The sequence below is a fragment of the Hypanus sabinus genome, chromosome 12 (genome assembly GCF_030144855.1).
Source record: "Hypanus sabinus isolate sHypSab1 chromosome 12, sHypSab1.hap1, whole genome shotgun sequence".
NCBI classification, from domain to species: Eukaryota; Metazoa; Chordata; class Chondrichthyes; order Myliobatiformes; family Dasyatidae; genus Hypanus; species Hypanus sabinus.
The window spans coordinates 104,723,934-104,749,287 of record NC_082717.1 but is presented as its reverse complement, the minus strand read 5'-3'; the positions used below and the strand labels follow the sequence as shown (position 1 = coordinate 104,749,287).

General features: G+C 44.7%; 1 protein-coding gene across 4 annotated transcripts in view; it reads left to right on the top strand.

Moving 5' to 3' along the window:
• The window catches only part of LOC132403216 (unconventional myosin-VI), a 253,857-nt gene that overhangs the window by 75,761 nt on the left and 152,742 nt on the right, over positions 1-25,354 (top strand). For all 4 annotated transcript variants that reach the window (XM_059986609.1, XM_059986608.1, XM_059986611.1 and 1 more), the window contains one exon: positions 14,679-14,824. In XM_059986609.1, the coding sequence (XP_059842592.1) occupies positions 14,708-14,824 (117 nt within the window). In that variant the 5' untranslated portion in view covers positions 14,679-14,707. The remainder of the gene's footprint in view (positions 1-14,678; positions 14,825-25,354) is intronic.

The window sequence follows — 25,354 nt, the reverse complement described above, 5'->3', positions numbered from 1 at the left end:
AAGGTCATCGAGCTGCATCTCCAGTTCCCTAACACGGTCCCTAAGGAGCTGCAGCTGGACGCACCTGGTGCAGATGTGGCCGTCCAGGAGGCCGGGAATCTCCAGGACCTCTCACATCGGACACCGAGCACAGAAAACTGGCCTCACACACATACTTTCTGTCTTTACTTTAAACAGATAACTTACCTGGCCTCAACCCATATTCACTGAAGCCCCGTTGAGCCAAAGCCTTCCTGCTCTGTCTCCCTCTACTCAAAACGCCCGCTCTATAAATCTGTCTTCTTTTTAAACTCTTCCCGCTGTTCTCACTGGCTGACCTCCACGTGTTTGCACAGTCGTGTCCCGTTCAAACCGCTGAAGAAATACCAGCCACCTTTTAAACTCCGATAGGGAGACAGATTCTGGAAAGGAGTAACAATGGGAGACAGTGGTGGGTGAACTGAAAGGTGCTTTATGCATATTCACTGTGGAGGACACCAGCAGTGTGGCAGGAATGTGAGAGAGCCAGGGGGGGCAGAAGTGAGTGTTGTTGCCATTACTAAGTTGAAAAGTCTGATGGTAGATAAGTCACCTGGACCAGGTGACTCACCCAGGGTTCTGAAAGAAGCAGCTGAAAAGATTGTGAAGGCATTAGTATTGATCTTTCACAAATCAATATATCCTGGAATGGTTCCCGAGGACTGGAAAACTGCAAATGTCACTCCATTCTTTAAGAAGGGAGGGAGGCAGAAGAAAGGAAATTATAGACCAGTTAGCCAAATCTCAGAAAGACTTTGGAATCTGTTATTAAGGATGTGGTTTCAGAGTACTTGAAAAATAGGCCAAAGTCAGCATGGTTTTCTGAAGAGGAAATCTTGCTGAACAAATATGCTGGAATTCTTTGAGGGCAGGCTGGACAAAGGAGAGGTGGTAGTTTTCTGAAAGCCTTTGACAAGGTGCTGTGCATATGTGGCTGCTTAACAAGATTAAAACCAGTGGTGTCAGAGGAAAGATTCCAGCATGGATAATAGCAGCTGAGAAATGGCAGATGTGATGCAACTGAGATGCGTGAGGTGTTTTACCTTGCGAGGATCAGCCAGGGTAGATCTTAACACGGTGAGTGGTAAAAGAGAGGGATCTGGGAGTACAGGTCCATAATTCATTGAAAGTGGCATCACTCGTAGATGGGGTCATAAAGAAGGCTTTTGGCACATTGGTCTTCATTAAGTTAAATGTATTGAGTACAGGAAGAAGCAGGTGCTGGAAATCCAAGCAACACCCACAGTGCTGGAGGAACTCAGCAGGCCAGGCAGCGTCCATGGAAATGAGTAAACAGGGTAGTTGACGTTTCGGGCCAAGACCCTTCATCAGGACTGGGGGGGGGGCGGGTGGAAGAAAAGATGAGGAGTTGGAGTTAGAGGTGGGGGAAAGGAAGAAGAAACATAAGATGATAGGTGAAACTGGGGGGGGTGTTCTGTGGAGGGGCGAAGTGAAGAGCTGGGAAGTTGATAGGTGAAAGAGGTACAGGGCTGAAGATGGGGGAGTCTGATAGGAGAGGACAGAGGCCATGGAAGAAAGGAAAGGGGAGGAGCACCTGAGGGAGCTGATGGACAGGCAAGGAGATGAGGTGAGAGAGGGAAAAGGGAATGGTGAAGGGGAGGGGATAGGGGGCATTACCAGAAGTTCAAGAAATCCATGTTCATGCCATCAGGTTGGAGGCTACCCAGATGGAATATAAGCTGTTTCACTCCAACCTGAGTGTGGCCTCATCACGACAGTAGAGGAGGCCATGGACTGACCTCCTCTACTGTCATAATGGGAAATGGAATTAAAATGGGTGGCCACAGTGAGATCCCGCTTCTTCCGGTGGACAGAGTGTAGGTGCTCAGCGAAGCGGCCTCCCAATCTCTGTTGAGTCTCGCCGATATACAGGAGGCCTCACTGGGAGCACCAGATACAGCGCCTCGCCTGGAAGGACTGTTCAGGGCTCTGTTTGGTAGTGAGGGAGGAGGGATGTTATTGAACACAGGAGCTGGGATGTAATGTAGGAGACATTGGTGAGCCTAATTTTGTGTATTGGGTACAGTCTTGGTCATCTACCTGCAGGAAAGATGAAAGTAAGATTGAAAGAGTGCGGAGAAAATTTATATGGACGTGGCCAAGTCTTAAAGACTGAAGTTACAGGGAAAGGTTGGACTTTATTCCCTCAAATGAAGAAAATTGAAGGGAGATTTGATAGAAGTGTATTGTATTATGAGGGGTGTCAATAGGGTAAGTACAAGGAAGCTTTTTCTGCTGTGTTAGGATGAGACTACAACTAGAAGTTGTGGGTTAAGGGTGAAAGGTGAAATGTTTAAGAGGGGGATCTACTTCACTGGGGGTGGTGAGAATGTGGAACGAGCTGCCAACGGAAATGGTGGATGTGGGGTCGATTTCAGTATTATGCAGATGCTTTGGGTATGAACGTAGACGGGTGGGGGTATGGTCTGGGTGCAGGTTGATGGGCCCAGGCAGATTAATGATCCGGCACAGTCTAGATCGGCTGACCTGCCGGTTTCCTAGCTGTGGTGGTCTATGGCTCGACTTGCAGATTTTGCTTTGGGACGGCGAGTGAGTCTGATTCTGTATATAAAGTGACAGCTGAGCTACCAGATTGTTAACAGCAACAAATGGGCCCAGTTTAGTTCATTTTTTTTTTGAATTTACGGAATGGCGGAGCAGACTCGATGGGCCGAATGGCCTATTTCTGCTCCTATGCTTATAGTCTCTTTATTGCACAAATGTATATCTTTGCCTTTTTATTGCAGCTAAGGCACAATTGGACTTCAATTCGGGTCAATGTATTATCATTGTAAAGCGTAAAGGAATATGTTCTCACACTGTGGTTGAAGGGAACCACAGGAAATTCCCGTCAGGAAATTCTGTACTGTTAATGACCTCAAGGTATCGGCGGCTGTAACCCTCTCCAGTTTCAGGTTGGTGGTTCAGGGTTGTCGTCCAAAACCTTTGATTGTTTCATTGCTCTAATATTTGCAGCTGTCATAAATTAGGGGGCAAGTTATGATGTGCTGCTGTGGTGATTGTGTTAAAAGCCTGTAATACTGATACATGATACACTGGAATGCAGTACAGATGTTTTATCTTGTATGTAGTTCTTCCACCCCCACGAGATTCTGATGGTCTGAAATTGTTATTGGTTGCTTTCCCCAGTGCATGACCGTCCTGAAACGTCAGTACTTCAGTTGTGCTTTAAAGCCCATTCATGACTTTGGGAGCAGATGAAATCCTGAATATTCTGCTCAGAGAAAGAAGAGTGGGGAGAAAAGCCAAGGCTGAATCACGGGATTTTTGACCCTGCTTCGTCAGGATCTGAATGAGCGATCTTCAGTTGTCGTTTGGGCCTTTGGCCCTCTTGGCCTGAAGTTGCAGATGGAAACACAATGACTTGGCCGTCTAGTTTCATGCGGCAGAGATGATTTTAATTTAGAGGATGGGTGCCTTGTATCATGTACTTTAGGGGGGATGTTGATACTGCCTTCCGAGATATTAGTCTGGACATCTGTTAAAAATTGCCTATTTTTAGAAATGAGTACACCCATTTCTTATAAAATAATCTATGTTTATGACGGGGTTGGCAGGGAGATGACAAATGATTTTATTTAACTGGGCCTTCTTAGTGCTTATTTGATGATCCAAGTAAGGTGGATGGGATCCAGCAGGCATTCCTTTGGCTGTTGTGTACGCAGGGCTAATACAGTGCACCATTATTTCCCAGCTGTTTGCCTTCAGTACTTCCTGTGTTACGCCCCGCCTCACAAACTCCAATCTGCACTGTCTTGTAACTCTTTTCACAGTTGGCACTCTGTTTTGATGAGGTTTTTGACCGGATCTGATAAAGGGGAGGCGTTTCAAAGACCCGGTCGTCAGAAGACTCATTTCAAGATCGTTAGCAAAGTAGTTGAAGTTGTGTGGGTGGCTTGGGTGTTGTTGCTGGAGATGAGAATTATTTTTACACAGCTAGTTATTGGAATACATTGCCTGCAGCACATCCAGCAGAAATTTAGGAAAGGGGAAAGAGCAGAGCTGTGAGCTGACTTCAGCCTCTTTCAGAGAGGGACTGGAGGCGTAATGGGCTCCTTTCTGCTGTGTGATTTTGTAGTTTGACCCTTTGAATATTTGTTGGTATGTGCATGGGAAATCACCTCACTATCCTCCTCTGTTGTCTGTGCCTGCAGAGAATATTAATAACTTGAACAAATGAGACTAGTTTCTCAAAGCTGATGTCTGAAAAGCAGATATTGCTTGACAGAAGATGGCCAAGCTTTATAGTCAGCTGGCATGTTTGAGCATCCAGCACCTGAGGCTTGAGAGAAAGCTTTCATTTGATTATATGGAAATGTGGGTGGTGGGGTGGGGTTGTAGAGAACAGAACTGAAATTGGTAAATTGGTTTATTATTGCTCATCTAGTGAGGTACAGTGAAAGATACAGTAATTGGTCGTTGTACACTGTCTTGTGATTTGGCTCAGGGATAACTTCACTTGCCCCATTATTGAAATGTTCCCACAACCAGTGGACTCCCTTTCAAGAGTTCTTCATCTCATATTCTCAATATTTATTGCTTTATTTATTATTTTTTCCCATTTTGGTATTTGCACAGCTTGTTTGCTGAAGTTGGGCTGTTTTTGATATATGGTTATTCTATAGATTTTTTGAGAATGCCTGCAAGAAAATGAATAGCAGGGTGACATAGATGTACTTTGATAATAAAATTTACTTTGGACTTTGAACATTAACTCGGTTTGCTGGGCATCTGGCTTGAAGGGCTTATTTGTTACTGTATCCCAAATAGGTAAATAGATGAGTGCAAAGCTTACCCAGGGCCGGGCTCTTGATGTTTGAGTTTGGTTTATTTTATGGTCTGGAGCATGGCTAGTCCATCCACCAAAGCTGGTATCAGTCGTCATGCTGATTCCAAAAGACATACGAACAGAATTAGGCCATCCAGCCCATTGGGCCTGCTCTGCCATTCCATCATGGCAGCATTATTACTCTCTCAACCCCATTCTTCTGCCTTCTCCCTGTGACCTTTCACACCTGATCAAGAACCTGTCAACCTCTGTTTTGGATATAACAATTGACTTGGCCTCCACTGTGGTAAGAATTCCACAGATTCACCGCCCTGCTGGCAGACGAAATGGTTCACAGGAGGAGTGAAAGAATGACTTGAATTTGTGCCTTTCACAGCCTCCTCTCCAAGTGCTTCGGGGTTAGTTGACAGAAGCGCACAGGCCTGGTTATTATTGCACTTCATTCAGAGCGGGATCCCCACCTTGTGAACACCCGTCCACAAGTTCACGTGACGCTGACTTCGTGCTTTAGTGAGTGCCTGGGAGCTTCCCTCTGGAGTTCACTGTTAGCTCCTCTGTCTGAACCCATGAGCGTTTGGAATTTTGGTTCAAAGACTCATCGGAGAGGTGGGCAGCTTTGGGAGGGCGGGACTGTCAGTGCTGTGGTGGTCATCAGTCCAGATGATCTGAAACGTGACCCCTCTGATGTTGCAGCACTTTCCCAGCCTTGCAGTCTGAGCAATTTGCGTGGTGATAGAGTGAGACTCCAGAGAGATCCCAGAGTGTGTCGTGGCAAAATTGGGACAGGAGGAAGCTGCCATGACCATTGTGGCTGCTTTGCCATTCGATAGGATCAGGAAAGTATCACTTCCAAAAATCTGTGCATCTGCTTTGAATAGTGCCTATACCAGGGGTCGGCGACGTTTACCACTGAAAGAGCCAATATGGACCCATTTCTCATTGAAAAGAAAACACTGGGAGCCACAAAACCCGTTTGACATTTAAAATGAAATAACACTGCATACAACGGTTTTTTTTGCCTTTATGCTATGTATAAACAAACTATAATGTGTTGCATTTATGAAATTGATGAACTCCTGCAGAGAAAACGAAATTACATTTCTGCATGCAACAAAAACATTTTGAACTCCGAAAAAAAGACGTTGGGTTGAAGGTTACTCCATAGTTAGCCTACCTTGGATCGAAGAATTAAAAGAAAGCGCGCACTGGTGGGTGTCAGGCATTGGCAGTGGTGATGTATATTAATAGCGATAAAAAACACGTTGTAGCGGTGTGCTACACGCAGAGCTAAAATAAAGACACTGCAGTCAAAGGTAACTTTATTCGAACTAAACAGCCTTGATTTAAAGCCTCCCTCAACCCGTCCCCGTGGGCGCGGATGCTCCAAAAGACACGTACTCACAAACCCCTGAAGGCTATCTCCCTTAGCTGGAACGGTGGCTAATTGTGTGCCGGTTCGGATGTGCCAGGAAATGGGGTCTCCACAACATTTTTAGATTGTACAAGATCACCATAATCTTCAAATTTCGAATTACATTTCAAAAACTAACAAACCACGGGGAGCCGCAGCACAGAGATGAAAGAGGCGCATGCGGCTCCGGAGCTGCGGGTTGCCGACCCCTGGCCTATACTATAGTGCCATTACTGTGCATAATGGAACCTCCACAGCGCCTTTGCTACAGAATTGAGTTTCATTACTTTCTGGGTGAAGAAATGCCTTCCGTAAGCTGAGATGCTATGAAGCTTTGGTGAAAACCTGAAGATGTGAAATATGTATTTTTTCTTAATTGTGTTATTTCTGGTAATTGCTGACTAGCTCGAGTTTTTCATTGTTACTGGTTTCATGACTGTGCTTTCAGCCAGTAAGGCAGGTGTAGCCAAGATTTTCAATTTTAAGTTTCTGGAAGCTCAACAATGAGAGGCCAGTTTCATTAACACTGCCCGTACAATGCTTCACCTTGTACTGAAACACTAGGGGGATATCACCTTCGATATAACTTCTTTCTGTCTCTACAAAGTGTCGAATGCAGTTGGGGCTTTAGTTTTGACCCTAAAGGAGGAATCGTCCTGGAGTGCCTGGACTGAAACTGTGTCGATTCCATGAATAAGATAGAGTTTTAACTTGCTTAAAACTGGAAAGGTGTATATATAAAATAAAAACACAAAATGCTGGCAGAACTCAGCAGGCCAGACAGCATCTATGGGAGGAGGTAGTGACGACATTTTGGGCCTAAACCCTTCATCAGGAGTGACGTAACATGGGATGGTCGGGGGGGGGGGGATAAGAAGTGGGGGGAGGGATGAAGTAGAGAGCTGGGAAGTGATAGGCTGGAGGGAAATGGGCTAGGGGGAAGGTGGAGAATTATGGGAAATAAAAGAGAAAGAAAGGTAGGGCTGGGGGGAGATTATCATGAGGGAGGAGAAAGAGAACCAGACTAAAATAATAGATAGGGATGGGGTTAAGGGGGGGGGCATGAGTATCAGCGGAGGTCTGTGAGTCATCACTACCTCCTCCTATAGATGCTGTCTGGCCTGCTGAGTTCTGCCAGCATTTTGCGTTTTTATTTATTTCTAGCATCTGCAGATTCAAATGTGTATATATAACTGTTCTCCTTTGTATCTATAGGAGTATTAGCTTGGGGATTTACTGAAATGACTGGGTTCTGAATATCTGTTCACTGTGTTTGGAATTTACAGGAAGGAAACAAAGATACTTGGTTCAATTGCCTACTTAGTTCTCTGTGAAGGGGGCAAACGTAGCTGCAATCATTTGCAGTGACATCTGAAGTTGTAAAGCAAGCACAGGTTGTTGAAATGTACAGTGCAGAGACAAAACACGGGATTCCTGGTCCAGTTCTGAAAGGCCAACTGTACCAAGTTAAGTTCGGCAGCTGGTCCCAGTTGTGGAAGATGAAGAGGAGCAGAGGGAACTCCTTGGTCTGAAATTTGGTGGGGAGGGGGGAGATTGCAGAGCAAAAGGGGTGTGACAGAGAATTGAAAGCAGATGGTAAAGGAAGTAGAAGGTAGATCTGGAGGAACTGTAAATGGGAGAAGACAAATCAGAAATTACTAGAAAGGGTTGTGTGAGCTTGGACATGTGATGCAAAAGTACAATTGTTGCTGATCTGAAATTGTTGAATGTGGAAGCCTGTTATGTGCCTAGTAAGAGGATGCGGGGTAGTTTGTTCCAACATTTGACAGAAAATCAAGGAACTATGAAGGGGGCTGAAGACTATATCAGAATGGGAGAGGATTGGAAAGTAGAAGACAGGCACAAGATCGGCATAAACTTTGCTGATTGAACAAAGTTGTTTCGTAAGTAGTCTGTCAACTTGCATCATCAATCCTTCCTGCTCTCATTTGCCTGACTCTTCATTAAGCTCAGAGCTGGTACCATACATTCACGAGCCAACACTTGTTGCAACTGAGACCATTTGAATTTGTTTGGGAAGCAATGGATTGAGTGTAGATCAATCCATTTGCTTCTCTGAATGTCTCAGTTCTTGCTACAAGTGCAGCCCAAACTTTAATTTTAATTTCAGTGTTCTGCCCACTGTGTTGTTCCAGCAAGTTTGAGTAAGAAAATCTTCTCATCCTGCTTGGCAATTTATAGTTCTCTAGTAGGATGGATTTTAATAGTGCTCCCAATATTTGGGAGATGGAGTTGAGTTTACTGGCATCCTTGCAGTTGGAAAGGTTTTTCAAGTTCACTGAAGAGGACTTGATTTGTATTATTTCATGTTGAGTACTTGTTTGTCTGCAAGTCCTGTGGTTTAAATTGAACCAGAGGTGGGAGGACTTGTTTCAGCTTGCTCCCTACTGTAGGATTTTATGGTATGTGCTTGCAAATTGACTCATTAATAACTAATTGGAATTTAGTTGGTCACATTCACTGTATGTTGTTCAGTTTTATTTCCAGGTACAAAAACGAGGGTGCAGATGTAATTAAGGATTTTCAGACTTCATATTTCAATGAAAGTTTGGGTTCTGCTCGATTTTACAATGCAGTGGAATCAGGTTTATTGGGACACATCGGCAACAGTACATTTTGGTCATATTAAGCAACTGCCACAGTTAGCTGAAGTTTCATGGAAATAATTAAACGGTAGTTTAAAAAGACGTGCGCGCACACAAAGGAATCCACTGTGTACGTAGAACAGGAAATATTGAATATGTTGCAGCTTGTAAGATGTAGGCTGATCAGGCAAACAGGAGAGTATTGGTTAAGCTGAGGTATTAGAACCCTCTAGGACTAATTGCGGCCACTGGAATTCCATTTGTTACGTGCTGTGTTGTGTGTCATGGGCAATCATGGTCTTTCCATGGCTATTCTTGGCAGATTTTTCTACAGAAGTGGTTTGCCATTGCCTCCTTCTGGGCAGTGTCTTTTCAAGATGAGTGACCCCAGCCATTATGAGTACTTAGGAGTTTCTCTACCTGGTGTCAGTGGTCACATAACCAGGACTTGTGATCTGCACCGGCTGCTCATACGACCGTCCACCACTTGCTCCCATGGCTTCACGTGACCCTGATTGGGGGGCTAAGCAGGTGCCACACCTTGCCCAAGGGTGACCTTCAGGCTAGCGGAGGGAAGGAGCGCTTTACACCTTTGGTAGCAATGCATCTTCACCCCGCCACCCAGCACTGGAATATGTGGCTTTATAATTTTACTGCTTCCTTGAAATACCAGAATATCATTAATATATAAACTGTGTTGCACCCAGCTACCCCTTAGTAGTCAGGCACAGATAGTTTGACATTGCTGCAACTAAAGCTGCAGTTTCTACACATCTGCGTTGCGTGGGGAGCATTTGAACTGGGTGCATCAGCATTTGGGGATGGGGACCCTTGCACAGGATCGCAAAAGGTTGTAAACTCAGCCACGTTCCTTCATGGGCGCAGAACCTCCCCACCAGGAAACTGATGCCTCAAAGAGGCAGCATCCATCATTAAAGACCCTCGCCACCCAGGACATGCCCCCTTCTCATTATCTACATCAGGGTGGCGGTACAGGAGCCTGAAGACACACACTCAACTTTTTAGAAACAGATTCTTCCCCTCCACCATTCAATTTTTGACTGGATAATGACCACCTGAACACTATTCACTATTTTTGCTCTCTTTTGCACTACTAATTCGATTTAATTTTTTATATTTACACACACATACAGATCTCTATAAAATGACCTAAATTAATTACAAATAGAAAACACAAAGTAACTGATTACATGTATTCACCCCCTGTAATACGACACACCAAATCATCACTGTGGTGAAGCCAATTGGTTTTACAAGTCACATAATCAGTGAAATGGAGATCTGTTTTTGGAGACCTGTGTGCAGTCAAGGTGTTTCAATTGATTGTAGTAAAAATACACCTGTATCTGGAAGGTCCAACTGCTGGTGAATCAGTATTCTGGCAAAAACTACACCATAAAGACAGAAGAACTCTCCAACTCCGCCAAAAGTTTATTGAAAAGCACAAGTCAGGAGATGGATACAAGAAAATTTACAAGTCACTGAATATCTTTTGGAGTGCAGTTAAGTCAATCATCAAGAAATGGAAAGAATACGGCAGAGCTATAAATCAGCCTGGAGCAGGCCGTCCTCAAAAACTGTGCAAGAACGGGACTAGTGAGGGAGGCCACCAAGAGACCCGTGACAACTCGGGAGAAGTTACAAGCTTCAGTGGCTGAGATGGGAGAGACTGCACATACTACAACTGTCGCCCGGGTGCTTCACCAGTCACAGCTTCATGGGAGAGTGGCAAAGAGAAAGCCACTGTAGAGAAAAACTCACATGAAATCTCGGCTAGAGTTTGCCAGAAGGCATGTGGGAGACTGAAGTCAGCTGGAAGAAGGTTCTATGGTTTGATGAAACCAAAATTGAGCCTTTTGGCCATCAGACTAAATGCTATATTTGGCATGTCAAACACTGCACATCATCGAAAGCACACCATCCCTACTGTGAAGCATGGTGGTGGCTGTATCATGCTGTGGGGATGGGGGAAAACTGCAGTGTCCACTGATAGAGACCCTCTCCACACAGACTCGAGGCTGTAATTGCTGCCAAAAGTGTGTCTACTAAATACTGACTGGAAGGGGATGAGTAATTAGGCAATAAATTGTTTAATTATTGTAATAAATTTAGACCAATTTGTTTTCACTTTGGCACAAGATCTTTTCTTTTGATCAGTGATAAAAATGCCAGTAAGTAAAATCCACTATGACTCAATGTTGTAAAACAATAAAACCTGAAAACTTTGAGGGGTGGGTTAAATACTTCATATAGGCACTGGATGTGTGCATTCCTCTGTACTGCTATGTGACATACTGTGTTAGCGGTGATAAACCTGATTCTGATGTTAACTCACTAACTGTTGATCTTTGTGAAGCTAAGAAGATAGTTGTGTCAGGCCAGATGCTTCGTTGCTGCATTAATGACGCTTTCATTTCAAATGCATTGATGTGTCTTAACAGTTAACCTGATGTGTTGGTTCAAAGAAGCCATGTATCAGAGGGGGAGAGATGCGGAGCTTGTGACAAGATATGAAAATGGGGGGGGGGGGGGGTGGGGAGGATGGAGACCGGAAATAATTGAAAATGCTGGAAGCACCTGTGGAAACAAACAATGAATAGATCAGGTTGAGGACTCGTCATGAGAACTAAGAGACATAAGTGTGTCCAGGTGGCAGAGGTAGTGGGGGGAATAATGCCATCAATAGATGGACGTTTTAGCTTCCTTCAGAAACTCTGTGGATCATGCAGCATCTCAGTGGGGGGGGGGGGGGAGAGAATGGACAGTCAGTGTTTTGGGTCAAGACCCTTCATCTGGGCTGGAAGATGGTCAGTATAAAGAAATTGGGGGTAGCAATGGAGCGAGAACCAACAGGTGATGAGTGGATCCAGGTGAGGGGTGTGATAGGCAGATGGAGGAGCAGAGGGTGGATATGGCATCAGAAGCTGGGAGATGATGGGTGGGAGCGACCAAGGGGTGAAGAAGATGGAATCTGATAGGAGAGACCAGTGGAGAGAGCGATGTGCGAGTGGGAAACCAGTGGGAGGAGGGTTTGGGTGATGGGTAGATGGAGAGCAGAAAGAGACATCATGATAGAGGCAGATAAAGAGAAAATGGAGAATGGCCAGTGAGGGAAGTTAGACAATTCAATATTTATACCGCTTGGTTGTAGACTACCCTGGCAGACTGAGGTGCAGTGATTCTAGATTATGTTTAGCTTCATCTTGGTAGTGGAGGCTGAGGAGGACGTGTTGGTGTGGGAGTGGGGAGGAGAATTAAAAATGGAGATCCAGCCAATAACCAGGGTCCTTATGGAACCCGGAGCTGTGCGGTCGTAGATCTGCTAGTTGCTCTGTGCTGCCCCATGCTATGGCAGTGTGTCATGGTGCAAGTGGTACACACATCCTTGCAGTCTGTTTGGGCCAACCCCTCGATTAGAGGTGTTGACATGATACCTTGTCGCCGTGCCTCCGGTGAAACGGGGGGGGGGGGGGGGCGGGGGTTAGTTGCTCCAAGTATTTTTTTTCAGGGGCGGACTGTACTGGTGTTGGCATTCTCCACTCCTGTCCTGCTAATCAGCTTTGCAGAGTTTTGTGTCTTTTCCAACAGGATAACCAGCCTGTCTCTGTTTGGATGTGGCCCAGGATATTTATACATCTTCTTCATCTCTGGCTTCTGTAGTTGTGGCATGTATGCTGAGGACTGTGGTCGAGCTAGTAGTCACAACAGACAGTTTATCTCCCGCTGTGTGGTGTGGTGGAAATTTGTGGTTGGGAAGAGGACTTGGAAGGGATTTGATGGATGGCTTCCATGATTTTTTCCCTATAAATAACAAGTTTGCTACTTGAAATGCTACTTGAAATAGGACAAGTGCCTCATTATTGGTGACGTTTTTTGACTGACTTGTTGAATCAAAACTGCTTTTGCTATCTCGGGTGGATGTACAGTAGTGGTAAATTACTTTGCAAAGAAGCAGAACTCTCTCATTTCCCTGTTATCCCTTGCCCATGTGTTCAAGATCATCTTCAAAAGTTCGAATTTATTATCAAAATACATATGTCAGATACACAACCCTGAGATCAATTTTCCTGCAGGCATTCACACTAAATACAAATAAACGCCATAGAATAAATGATAAAAATGCACTCAAGATGGATGAAACAGCCGATGTTCAAAAGACAGCAGACAGTGTGAATACAGAAAAAAAAAGATGATAATTAAACCAAAATGTAATAAATAATAATTTAAAGACCAACTTTAAGTCTAATACCAGAGGACATGCATTGAAGGTGAGGTGGGATTAAGTTCAAAGGAGATGTGCGGGTACACTGTATAGTGGGTGCCTGGAACGCACTGCTTGGAGAGATGGATGTGACAGAAACATCGAGAGACTTTTAAGAGATGTTTAGATAGGCACGTGAATGTGAGGAACGTGGAAGGATAATGACGTGTAGGCAGCAGAGATTAGTTCAGTTAGCCATTTAATTGGTGCAACATTGTGGACAGAAGGACATGTTCCTGTGCTATTTTGTTCTATGTTAATAATTATAAATGAGCAATAAATACCGAGAACATGAGATGAAAAGCCCTTGAAAGTGAGTCTATAGGTTGTGGGAACAATTCAGTATTGGGATGAGTGAAGTTATCTCCTTTAGTTCAAGAGCCTGATGGTTGAGGGTTAATAACTGTTCCTGAACCTGGTGGTGTGAGCCTTGAGGTTCCTGTACCTCCTCCCGGATGGCAGCAGTGAGAAGAGAGCATGACCTGGATGCTGGAGATCCCTGTTGATGGATGCTACTTTCCTACGATGGTGCTTCATGTAGATGTGCTCAGTGGTGGGGAGGGCTTTATCTCTGATGGACTGGGCTGTATCTTCTTTTTGGAGGCTCTTCAGTTCCAGGGTGTTGGTGTTTCCATACCAGGGCGTAATCCAACCAGTCAGAATACTCCCCAGTGCGCATCCACAGAAATTTGTCAGAGCTTTAAATGACATGAATCTTTGCAAACTTATAAGAAAATAGAGGTGCTGCCGTGCTTTCTTCGTGACGGTATTTGCTGGGCTCAGGACAGATCTGAAATGATGGTACTGAGGAATTTTAAATTCCCACATCGCTCTCTCCACTGGTCTCTCCAATCAGATTCCCCCTCCACCTCGGATCCCCTGATGAGGATGGCTCACGGACCACTGGTTTCTTCCACCTGAAGTTAATAATCAGCTCCTTGGTCTTGATTTTTAATTCCTGCCCCTCCCCCCCCCCCCAGTGATTCATCATCACCTTTGATTTATCCACTGACACCAGCAAACTTCACTATGGCATTGGAGCTGTGCTTGACCTCACAGTCACAGGTATAAAGTGAGTTTGAGGTCCCCCTGTGCTGATGGAGATGTGCACCCTCTCATCACCTGGCTCAGGGCCTCAGCCGCGGGCTGGCACTCCATCTTTCAGACTGACACACAGTGCTGGAGGCAAGGCAGCATCCATGGAGCGTTTCTGGCCTCTTTCCCGTCTCGGTCCGAAACGTCGACTGTTTATTCCTCTCCGTGGATGCTGGCCGACTTGATGATTTGCTCCAGTGCTTCACGTGCCTGCATGTGTCTGGGTTTCCATCTGCAGAATCCCTTGTGTTTCTTAATCCACATGTTCTTCCCTTCTTAGATCCCTGTGCTTTGTTTTACTTTTCTGGACCATCTGTAATGAGGTCTGAGAAGCTGCAGGAAGTAAAGCAGAACAATTAAATTGTCACTCATTTTGTATCTTGTTTTTTTAAAAAAAGAATGACTAAACTTGTGTTCATTTTCTTTCTCAACTAGAGAGTGGTGTGTAGTTTCCAAGTGACGCCATGGAGGATGGGAAGGCTGTGTGGGCTCCACACCCCCTAGATGGATTCCAGATGGGTTTGATTGTCGACATCGGTGTGGACTCATTAACCATTGAGCCTCTGAATCAGAAGAACAAGGTGAGTGTCTGTTAGCACATGCATCACTGGAGGACAGCAGCCGGTCAGTCAGCATCCGTGAAACAAGGGAGTGGCCGATGTTTCGAGTAGAGACCCTGCACCAGCACTGGGAGTGTGGAGGGAAGAGGGTGAATGTAAAGAGGTGAGAGAGAGAGGGAGAGAGAGGAGTGAGGCAGACACCTGACAGGTGATAGGTGGAACCAGGTGAGGTGGTAGATTGTGGGCTGGTAGACCCCAGTAGGAAAGGGGAATATTGAGACAGAAGCTGGTGGGAATAGATGTGGGAGACAAAATTGGCCAGGTGGAGCCAAGTTGGGAGACAGGAGGGGAAGGTAGAAACAGAGGCTGGTAGTGATTGGGGGGGGGGGGGGTTGCGGGAAGGTGATCGTGATAAGAGAGGGATGATGAACAGATTGAATCAGGCGGAAGAGGAGATATGAAAGGTGAATATTTGGATGATCCAGGGAATGGAGGAAGTCCTGTCCTGCCTGTAAGGAGTTTGCACGTTCTCCCCGTGATGACATGGGTTTCCTCCGGGTGCTTCTGTTTCCTCCCACAGTCCAAAGAAGTACTGGTTGGTGGGTTAATTGGTCATTGTAAATTGTCCCGTGATTAGGGTAGGATTAAATCAGGGGACTGCTGGTGGCTCAGAAGGCCTATTCTGCCCTGTAGCTCAATAAATAAATAGGTCCGACACATTGGAGTTTAGGAGAGGGGGGAGTCAAACCTCCTGAAAGATTCTTAGTAGCTGCACAGGTGCACAGCTACAATGGACAATATTTCCATTAGGAGACCCCGAGTTTGCAGGATAGGTACAGAGATTTATACCCAGAACGTAAATGATCCATACCGAACACTTCTAGAACAAAAAAGAGCAAAAGTCCATCTTAATAGAAAGAGATCAAAATTGTCGTCGTGTTGCTAAACTGCAGTGATGAGGGTTTTGCTGAATGGCGGAAGGGAAGTAGCTGTTCTTGAACCTGGCGGTGTGGGACTTAAGGCGTCCGTACCTCCTCCTTCGTGCTAGCTGTGAAAAGATGTTGTCGCCCAGATGGTGGGGATCTTCGGTGCATGTTGTCTTTTGGAGGCAATGCTTTCCTGTAGATGTACCGATGGTGGGAGCCACGTGCCTGTGATGTATTGGGCAGAGTCCGCTGATTAGAATTGCTGTACCAGACCATGATACAACAGCCGGGGTTCTTCCAGTGGAACATCTGGAGGGAATTGTCAGATTGTTCACTAACAGGCCAGAGTTGACAAAGAATTTCTTTTGATTTAGTGGTTTGAACATTTGCGTAATTCTTTGGCACAGAGAGCTGTGGGAAAGGTGGCCTGTGTATATTTAAAGGTGGGAGATAGATGGGAGTCGAGGGTTTATTGGCCAGGGAAGTGGATGAGGAATGCCAGATTTGCCTGGTAGAGCAATCTCAGGGATTAATAGTCTACTCCCATTCCTATTTGCAACCACCTCCAGTGAAACAATGTTTTTCTTTAAGAGGGAAGAGCAAAGTTGTTCATGTATACACAGGACAATAGGAGGGGGGAGGAGGCCACCTGTATTGTTTCTGTAACTGAGAAGTCATGTAATACTCTGTAATGGGGACTAACCTGAAAGTGCTATTTAAATATCAGCGTCTCAGAAATAAGGTTAATAGAAAAAGACTCTCCTCGGTAGCTTGTAATCCATTGAAATTTATCTCCAAAATGCCTGGCTCATGATAAGGAGGGAGAAAGCAGCTATTCTATCTGAAGACGCTTTTACAATAATAGAAGGCTAAATAAGCTATCAACTGGTACGTCTTCGGGAGGAAACCAGAGCACCTGGAGGAAACCTGTGCAGTCACGGAGAGAATGTATAAACTCCTTACAGGCAGGCAATTCTAGGAAGAGATTTAACTTCTGTACCCCACTCCTAACGAAGTTTACTCTTTACTTTGTTAAACATGGCCCCATGGTGATAGCGTATGGTCGCTATTTTTCTGAAGTGATTTTTACTAATTCTGCCGTTCTGTCTGTTGCAGTCACTTAGGTGAAACACTAAACTGCCTTTAAATGTCCTTTGGTCCATTTTGGGATGTCATTGCGTTTTCTGTGTCAGTTAGTTAGGACTATTAATGTCGGCGAGAAGGATTTCATATACCTGTTGCCTTTAACACAATTGCTGCCTTTCGTTTAGGGTTGAGAAGTTAGCTACTATGTGCTGTTCAGAACATGAATCCAGGTCAAGTTTAATATCACTGATGTAGGTCATGAAATCTGTGGTTTTCCAGCAGCAGTACAATATATAAAAATACTATAGATTAGAATAAGAAATGTGTATAAAAATGAATTAAACAAGTAATGCAAAAAGAAAGCAAAAATAGTGAGGTGGTATTCACTGTCCATTCAGGGATCTGATGGCGGAGGGGAGGAAGCTATATTGAGGGTGTGCCTTCATGCTTCTGTACCTCCTCTCTGGTAGTAATAAGATGTTCTGGGTGATGGGGGTCCTTAATGATGGATGCCGTCTTTTTGAGGCATCGCCTTTTGAAAGTGCCCTTGATGCTGGGGAGGCTAGTGACCATGATGGAGCTGACAGAATTTGATGGAGCTTTTCTCCAATCTTGTGCAGTGGCCTCTTTGTAGGGACGGTGATACAGTCAGTTACAATGATCTCCATGTTACATCTGAGGAAATCTGTGGGAGTCTTTGATTCACACCAAATCTCCTCAAATTCCAAATGAGGTTTAGCCAATGATGGGTCTTCTTTGTAACTGCATCAATCTGTTGGGCTCAGAGTAGATCGCCATAGATGTTGACACCAGGAACTTGAAACTGTTCAGTCTTTCCACTGCTGACCCCTGAATGAGAACTTCCTTTGACTTCACTTCCTAAAGTCCACAATGAGCTCCTTGGTCGTCTTCATAGTGAGTGCTCAAAGCTCTTTGGAAATACTTACGTTACTATACTGTATTTATTAAACAAAAGTGTTGACAGATGTTTTACGAGCAAACACGAGGAAATCTCTTACCCCATCCCTGGCATATTTAGTTGTTTGCCTGTTCTCCATCTCCCTCTGGTGCTCCCCTCCCCCTTTCTCCTGAGGCCTCCCGTCCCATGATCCTTTCCCTTCTCCAGCTCTGTATCACTTTCGCCAATCACCTTTCCAGCTCTTAGCTTCATCCCACCCCCTCCCCCCACTACTTTCAAATCTCTTAGTATCTTTCCTTTCGGTTAGTCCTGACGAAGGGTCTCGACCCGAAATGCCGACAGCGCTTCTCCCTATAGATGCTGCCTGGCCTGCTGTGTTCTACCAGCATTTTGTGTGTTGTTGACAGATGTTTTATTGTCATTTTAATTCAAATTCCATGGATCTGAAAATATTGATGTACAATGCGTTGAAAAAGTATTGAGCCCACACAACTATTCTCACATTTTACTGTCTTATTTTCTAAATTTAAGTATATTTTAGAAAATTTTTTTGAGCAAATCTATAGAACATTGTGCATCATATCAAATTAAAAGAAAATTTCCAACAAACTAAAAGTTTAAAAACCCAAATTGTGAGGCTGAAGAACTATTCATCCCCTTTGTTATTCCAATGCTAACATTCTTCAGGTGCATTTTTTTTTTACCAACTCACTCAATCTGTTGATATAGAAGATTGGAGGATCACGTGTTTTCAACGAATTCATAAGAATAAATTCCCACCTCTCTCTGTAAGGTCCAACAGTGTGGTTGATCTTTAACTGAGCAAACCCAAATGAAAGCAAAAGAGCATTCACGACAAGCCAGGGAAATGATGATAGAGAAGCATAAATCTGGCAAAGGGTACAAGACCATCTCCAAGACACTGAACATAAGTTTGGGTTCAGTGCAGTCCATTCTGTAAAAAGTGCAAAAAATATGAAACCACAGGTTGCCCCTCTAAACTTAGTTGCTGGAGAAGAACGGCACTTGTAAGAGAAGTAACTGTGATGCTAATGATTTGAGGACACTGCAACTGGAGATGACATTCGTGGTTCCACAATTTCTAAGGCCTTGCACGCAAAGGGTATTTCAAAATTCAAAGTTAATTCATTATGAAAATACATCTGTGTCTTGGGGGCATACTTAATAAATCCATAACCAAATCAATGAAAGACTGCACCATCTCAGGCATTCAACCAGTGTGCAAAAGCCACAAGTTATGCAAATACAAAAAGAAAGTAATAATAATAAATAAGCAGCAAGTATCGAGTTCATGGGATGGCGAGGCCTTGGCAGTGAGTCCGTAGGTTGTGGGAACATTTTAATGATGAAGCGAAGTTGAATCAAGCTTTTCCCCCTTTGGTTCGAGAGACTGATTGTTGAGGGGTAATAACTGTTCCTGAACCTGGTGGTGCAAGTCCTGAGATTCCTGTACCACCATCCTGATGGCAACAGTGAGAAGAGAGCATGTCTTGCGGGGTAAGGATGCTGCTTTCCTGCGACAGGATTTCATGTGGACGTACTCAGTGGTGGAGTGGGCCTTACCCGTGATGGACTAGGCCATATCCACTAATTTTTGTAGGATTTTCTGTTCAAGGGTATTGGTATTTTTATACCAGGCAGCCAGTAAATATACTGTCCACCACACATCTGTAGAAGTTTGTCGAAGGTCTTGCTGAATCTCTGCAAACTCCTAAGGAAGTAGAGGCACTGCCTTGCTTTCTTTGTAACTGCACTTGGGCACTGGGCACTGGGCCCAGGACAGGTCCCCTAAAATAATAACACAGAGGAACTTAAAGCTGCCGACTCTCTCCAGCACTGATGAGGACTGGCTCATGGAACCCTGGATTCTTCCTTCTGAAGTAGATAATCAGCTGCTCGGTCTTGCTGACATTGAGTGAGAGGTTGTTGTTGTGGCACCACTCAGTCAGATTTTCAGTCTCCCTCCTGTACGCTGATCCGTCGCCTCCTTTGATTCAGCCTACGACAGTGGTGTCATCAGCAAACTTGAGTGTGATGTTGGAACTGTGCTTAGCCACACAGTCATAAGTGTAAAGCGCACAGCCTTGTGGAGCACCGGTGCTGACGGAGACCGTGGAGGAGATGTTGTTGCCAATCCGAACTGACTGGGGTCTGCAAGTGAGGAAATCGGGGATCCAATTGCACAAGGAGGTATTGAGGCCAAGGCCTTGAAGCTTATTGGTTAGTTTGAGGGGATGGTGGTATTGAATGCTGAGGTGCAGTTGATAAAGAGCATTCTGACATCTGCATTTTTTGCTACCTAGATGTTCCAGGGTTGAGTGAAGAGCCAATGAGATGGCATCTGCTTTGGACCTTTTGCACTTTGGAGCAGAGTCAAGTTTCTTCTCAGGCAGGAGTTGATATGTTGCATCAACCTGTCAAAACACCATCGCAGTGGATGTAAGCGCTACTGGGTGATGATCTTTGAGACAGGTTACCACGTTCTTCTTAGGCTGAAGCCTGCTTGAAGCAGGTGGGTACCTCAATTGCCAAAGCAAGAGGTTAAAGATCTCAGTGAACACCCCAGCCAGTTGATCAGCCCAGGTCTTTAGTGCTTGACCATGGATTGACGTGTCAGAATGGGAATGGGGGTAGGAATGGTTGGCCTCCGGGAAATTCCACTTTCCAGAGCTGATGAAGGATGTCGGCCTGAAACGTGACCGTTTACTCATTTTCATAGATGCTGCCTAGTCTGCTGAATTCCTTCAACATTCTGTCTGTGTTGCTCTGCATCTGCAGACTATTTTGTGTTTATCAACCGAGAGTCTTTCAACTCTTCAGCACGAGATGTGGCACTTGGCATTCTTAGTTATGGAGCGTGGGGAGAATAAATGGTCGTGACTGAAGTCTACATTCAGCAAAGATTGTGCATTGCTAAAGTTACTACCAAAGAATTTAGGGAGGTGCTAAGGCAACATAATGGTTAGCGCGTGTCTATTATAGTTTGGGTGTTGAAGTTAGCTCATTTCTGCATCCTCTGTGAAGAGTTGTATGTCCTCCCTGTGAACACGTGGGTTTCTTCCACGGTTTCTGCCCTGGTTTCCTCCCACAGTTCAAAGGTGTGTACCAGTTAGTAAGTGAGTTGGTCATTGTAATTTGTCCTGTGATTTGGGTAGGGTTACGTAGGTGCGATTCTGGGAGGTGTTTTTTGTTGGGCCGGGAGGACCTGATCTGCGCTCTAACTCTAGATCAGGGGTTCCTGACCTTTTTTATACCATAGGCCCCTGCCATGAACCAAGGGGTCTGAGAATGCCAACTATAATTAATGGACATCTGTACAAAGCTTTTGCGGGATGCTGCTAATGCTCTGTTTCCAAACTGTGATGTTGATCTTGTGTTCAACTACAATAAAATGAGGCATTCTCTGAAGAGAGCATTGTTCCATGTTGGTTTTCCTGTTGACTGTCAAAAATTCTAAACTGTAAAGACAGTAGCTCAGTTATTGCAAGTCAGTTCCGCTATTGATCACCCCCTTGCTAAGTAATTAATATAGAATGCAATGTGCAGAACACAAATAGGTGTGAAGTTTTCGATAGAAAGGCCATAGCAAATTGAGCAGATTGCAGCAGGAAAATGGATTTCTTCAGTTGTTGAATTGAAAGGCACAATGCATTCACTAGAACTAGGGGGTCCAGCCTCGAGATTCGGGGGAGTAGATTGAGCTTGGAGATGAGGAACTGCTTTTCCCAGAGGGTGGTAAATCTGTGGAATTCTCTATCCAATGAAACAGTGGAGGCTGTCTCAGTAAATATTTTTCAGACAAGGTTGGTTAGATTTTTGCCTTGCAGGGGAATTGAGGGTTATGGGGAAAAGGCAGGTAGGTGGAGGTGTGTCCTTGGTCGGATCAGCCATGATCTTATTGAATGGCGGAGCAGGCTTGATGGGCCAGATGGCCTACCCCTGCTATTTCTTATGTTCTTAACTATAAAAGAAAACAGTTAACCTTGTATGTACTGACCTGACAGTGCCGACAAAGCAGAGTGGAAAGAAATGTAAATAAATTGGTTGGATTTGTATGATGTGAGACATCCCTGTGAAAAGAGGAAAAAGAACTCAGATAGTCCTTCTGTCAGGCAGAGCGCTCCACTCGGATTTCCCAGGGTGGTGGGATGGGCATGCATTTCTACCAAAGGCGCTCCTTCTCTCCTCTGGTCTGCAGGTCACCCTTGGGCAAGGTGTAGCACCTGCTTAGCACCTCTCCGTCAGGGTCCTGTGAAGCCATGGGAGTAGGGGGTGGCTAGTCTTATGAGCAGCCGGTGCATATCACAAGTCCTGGTTATGTGACCACTGATGCCAAGCAATCTTTGAAGAATATTGATAATGGCTGAGGTTCCCTGTCTTGTAACGATACAACGTGGAAATTAATGGCAAACTGCTTCTGTAGAAAAATTTGCCAAGAACAATCATGGTCATGGAAAGACCATAATTGACCATGTCACATGACACAGCACACAGTAACTGAGGCAAGTAAGAATTAGATCTACAGATGAATTAAACATAGCTGAACAAAGTAAGGTGTGTAAATTGTACTTCAACATTTTTTTTTATCTGGTGACATTTTGAACGCAATGCAGCAGGGAGTTCAGAACCCTGATGGCCTGAGGGAAGAAGCTGTTTCCCACCCTGCGATAATGTCTTTGTGCATCAGAGTCTCCCGCCCGATGGTAGAAAGTCAAAGAGGATGCTGGATGGATGGGTGGGGATCCTTGATAATACGAAGGGCCCCGTGTACGCCGTGGCGGTGCTGAAAAGTGTGCCCGCTGGACGGCAGGGAGACCCCGATCGGCTGTTCTCACTGCCCTTTGTAGGGACTTGTGGCCGTACTACCACAAGTAGTACCATTCAATCTGCTGCTGCCGTACCAGATGCAGATTGTCAGGACACTCTCAATGGTGCTCCTGTCAACTTCAGTTTAAAAAGTGTTGACCTGTCCACTTGCAGATGGATATTTATGATTCCAAGGTGTCAGTGCTCTGGCCAGTGTTCCTCTTGCGTTTAGCATAGCTGCTCTTCTTGCTCATTTACGTTACAGTTTGAGTTGCCGCCCGCTGCATTGAGCGCCACAACTGGGGTACTTCATTGGCTCAAGCCACTGCGTGATGTCCTGAGCACAAGCAGGGCATCATTGAGACGCTGGTTCCTGCTCAAGGCCAAAGCCCAGAGAGTTCGTCTACGTTGACCCTGTTTACAGAATGTGCTGAAGCTGCGGTGTGGCAGATGGGATTTCAATGATGAATCAACTTCCTCCAGGGTTTCTTTTTCCAGTGCAGGTGCAGGAAACATGTCAGCAAATTAGCTTGTTATGTGAACCTTTGGAGAGGGTAGCTTGTGCATTGAACATCCAACTCAAATCAATTCTCAAAGAGCTTAATTATTTGGGAAATAATATACTTGAAAATGTTCATACATGACATTACAATGCGCACAGTGTAAAATTAAGTATTCTGCTCTGGTTGAGGGGCCAACGCATATTGTAATTAATAACGATTCTTGGTTTATTTCTATGGTAAGTGAAGCATTCCAACATGGGAGCCGTTTGGAGCCTGGTTCTCAGTTTGTAAATACATTTGTCTTTTATTTCTGGAGGTGCAGTGACATCAAGAAGACATCTCAGAAGCGATTGAATGAACTGCTCGATGTATATATTTTTTTAAACAGTGTGTTGTTACAATTTGATAGGTTTGTCCCATTCTCTGCTAGTAAATGGAACTGTTGAATTGTTTGAGAGATATCCAGAACAGGCACTGCACCCACTGGAAGATGGGTTGTTTACTGCCCAAAGTAACTCACAGATGAATTCACTGATCAAATGCGCCAATGTACCTGACTCCCTCCGGAGAATTGTTTGTACAACTCAGCAGCACACTTACTCAACAATTGTTTTCCCTAATCTGGGGAGCCACGCAGTTGTTTATAGAGCTGTTGACAAGATTCTATGGTTTATAAGTAAGCTCTTTGAGCTGTGTTTTGCCCCTGAATCCACTCTGTACATCTGTCCCCTCTTTCGCTATCTCTCCGCACCCACCCCATGCATGAGGCTGATGTGCAGTATTCACAAGCCAGTTATTAAGCAAACTGCTTATCTGTTGAGGCACTGAGTTCAAGAATCAGGAAGTTTAGTTGCAACTTTTTAGAGCTCTGATGAGGCTGCATCTGGGCTGTTGTATTTAATTCTGTTTGTCCCATCAGAAGGAAGTTGATACTTTGCAGAGTGTCCACAAGAACCTAGCCGGGGCGCCGTCTGGGCGAGACCGTGTGCTACGGAGAATGAACTTGGGTTGTTTTCTCTGCAGCAGTGGAGGCTGAGGGGGGAGACGGATAGAAAGTTTGTAAAATTGAGAGGTGTACTGCAGGTAGGATAGAAAGTCAGTTTCTTTATTCTTGGGTAGAAATGTCAAATAATAGAGATGAGAGGGGTTAAGTTCAAAAGAGATGCGTGAAACTATTTTTTTCCGATTATTGATGGGTGCTGGGACCAATGTTCCCTCTAATTTTTTTTACAGCTGCGTAAACCAACCGGTTGCTCGGAGCAGGAGATTTTTACGTGGCCTGAAAATATCACAGATCTTTAAATGCTTTTCTTTTGTTATATACTTTAGAATGAAAATTGCAAATCACATACTTTTAATTCATTAAAAGTACAATAAGGAAAAATTTTCTTGTTTCATAAACTTTTGCTTGTCTGTCTTTATTACAAAGCCTCTGTCTATAAGCGCTGTCCAGATTACAAGAGGAGAGGCTGCACCTGATCTGGTATTGGGAAATGAACCTGGTCAGGTATCAGGAGTCTCAGTGGGAGAGCATTTTGGAGATAGTGATTATAATTCTATCTCTTATCCCATAGCATTGGAGAGAGATAGGAACAGACAAGTTTGGAAAGCGCTTAACTGGAGTAGGGGGAATTATGAGGCTATCAGGCAGGAACTTGGAAGCTTAAATTGGGAACAGATGTTCTCAGGGAAAGGTACAGAAGAAATATGGCAAATATTCAGGGGATATTTGTGTGAAGTTCTGCATAGGTACGTTCCAATGAGACAGGGAAGTTATGGTAGGGTACAGGAACCGTGGTGTTCAAAGGCTGTAATAAATCTAGTCAAGAAGAAAAGAAAAGCTTACAAAAGGCTTCAGAGCTAGATAATGTTAGAGATCTAGAAGATTATAATACTAACGGGAAGGAGCTTAAGAATGAAATTAGGAGAGCCAGAAAGGGGACACAAGAAGGCCTTGGTGGGCAGGATTAAAGAAAACTCCAAGGCATTCTATATGTATGTGAAGAGCAAGAGGGTAGGACGTGAAAGAATAGGACCTCTCAAGTGTGACAGTAGAAAAGTGTGTATGGATCTTGGTGACTGTAGTGATGACTTGCAGCAGACTGAAAAGCTTGAGCAGGTAGATATTAAAAAAGAGGATGTGCTGGAACTTTTGGAAAACATCAAGTTGGATAATTTGCTGGGACCGAATGAGATGTACCCCAGGCTACTGTGGGAGGCGAGAGAGGAGATTGCTGAGCCTCTGGCGATGATCTTTGCATCATCAATGGGGACGGGAGAGGTTCCGGAT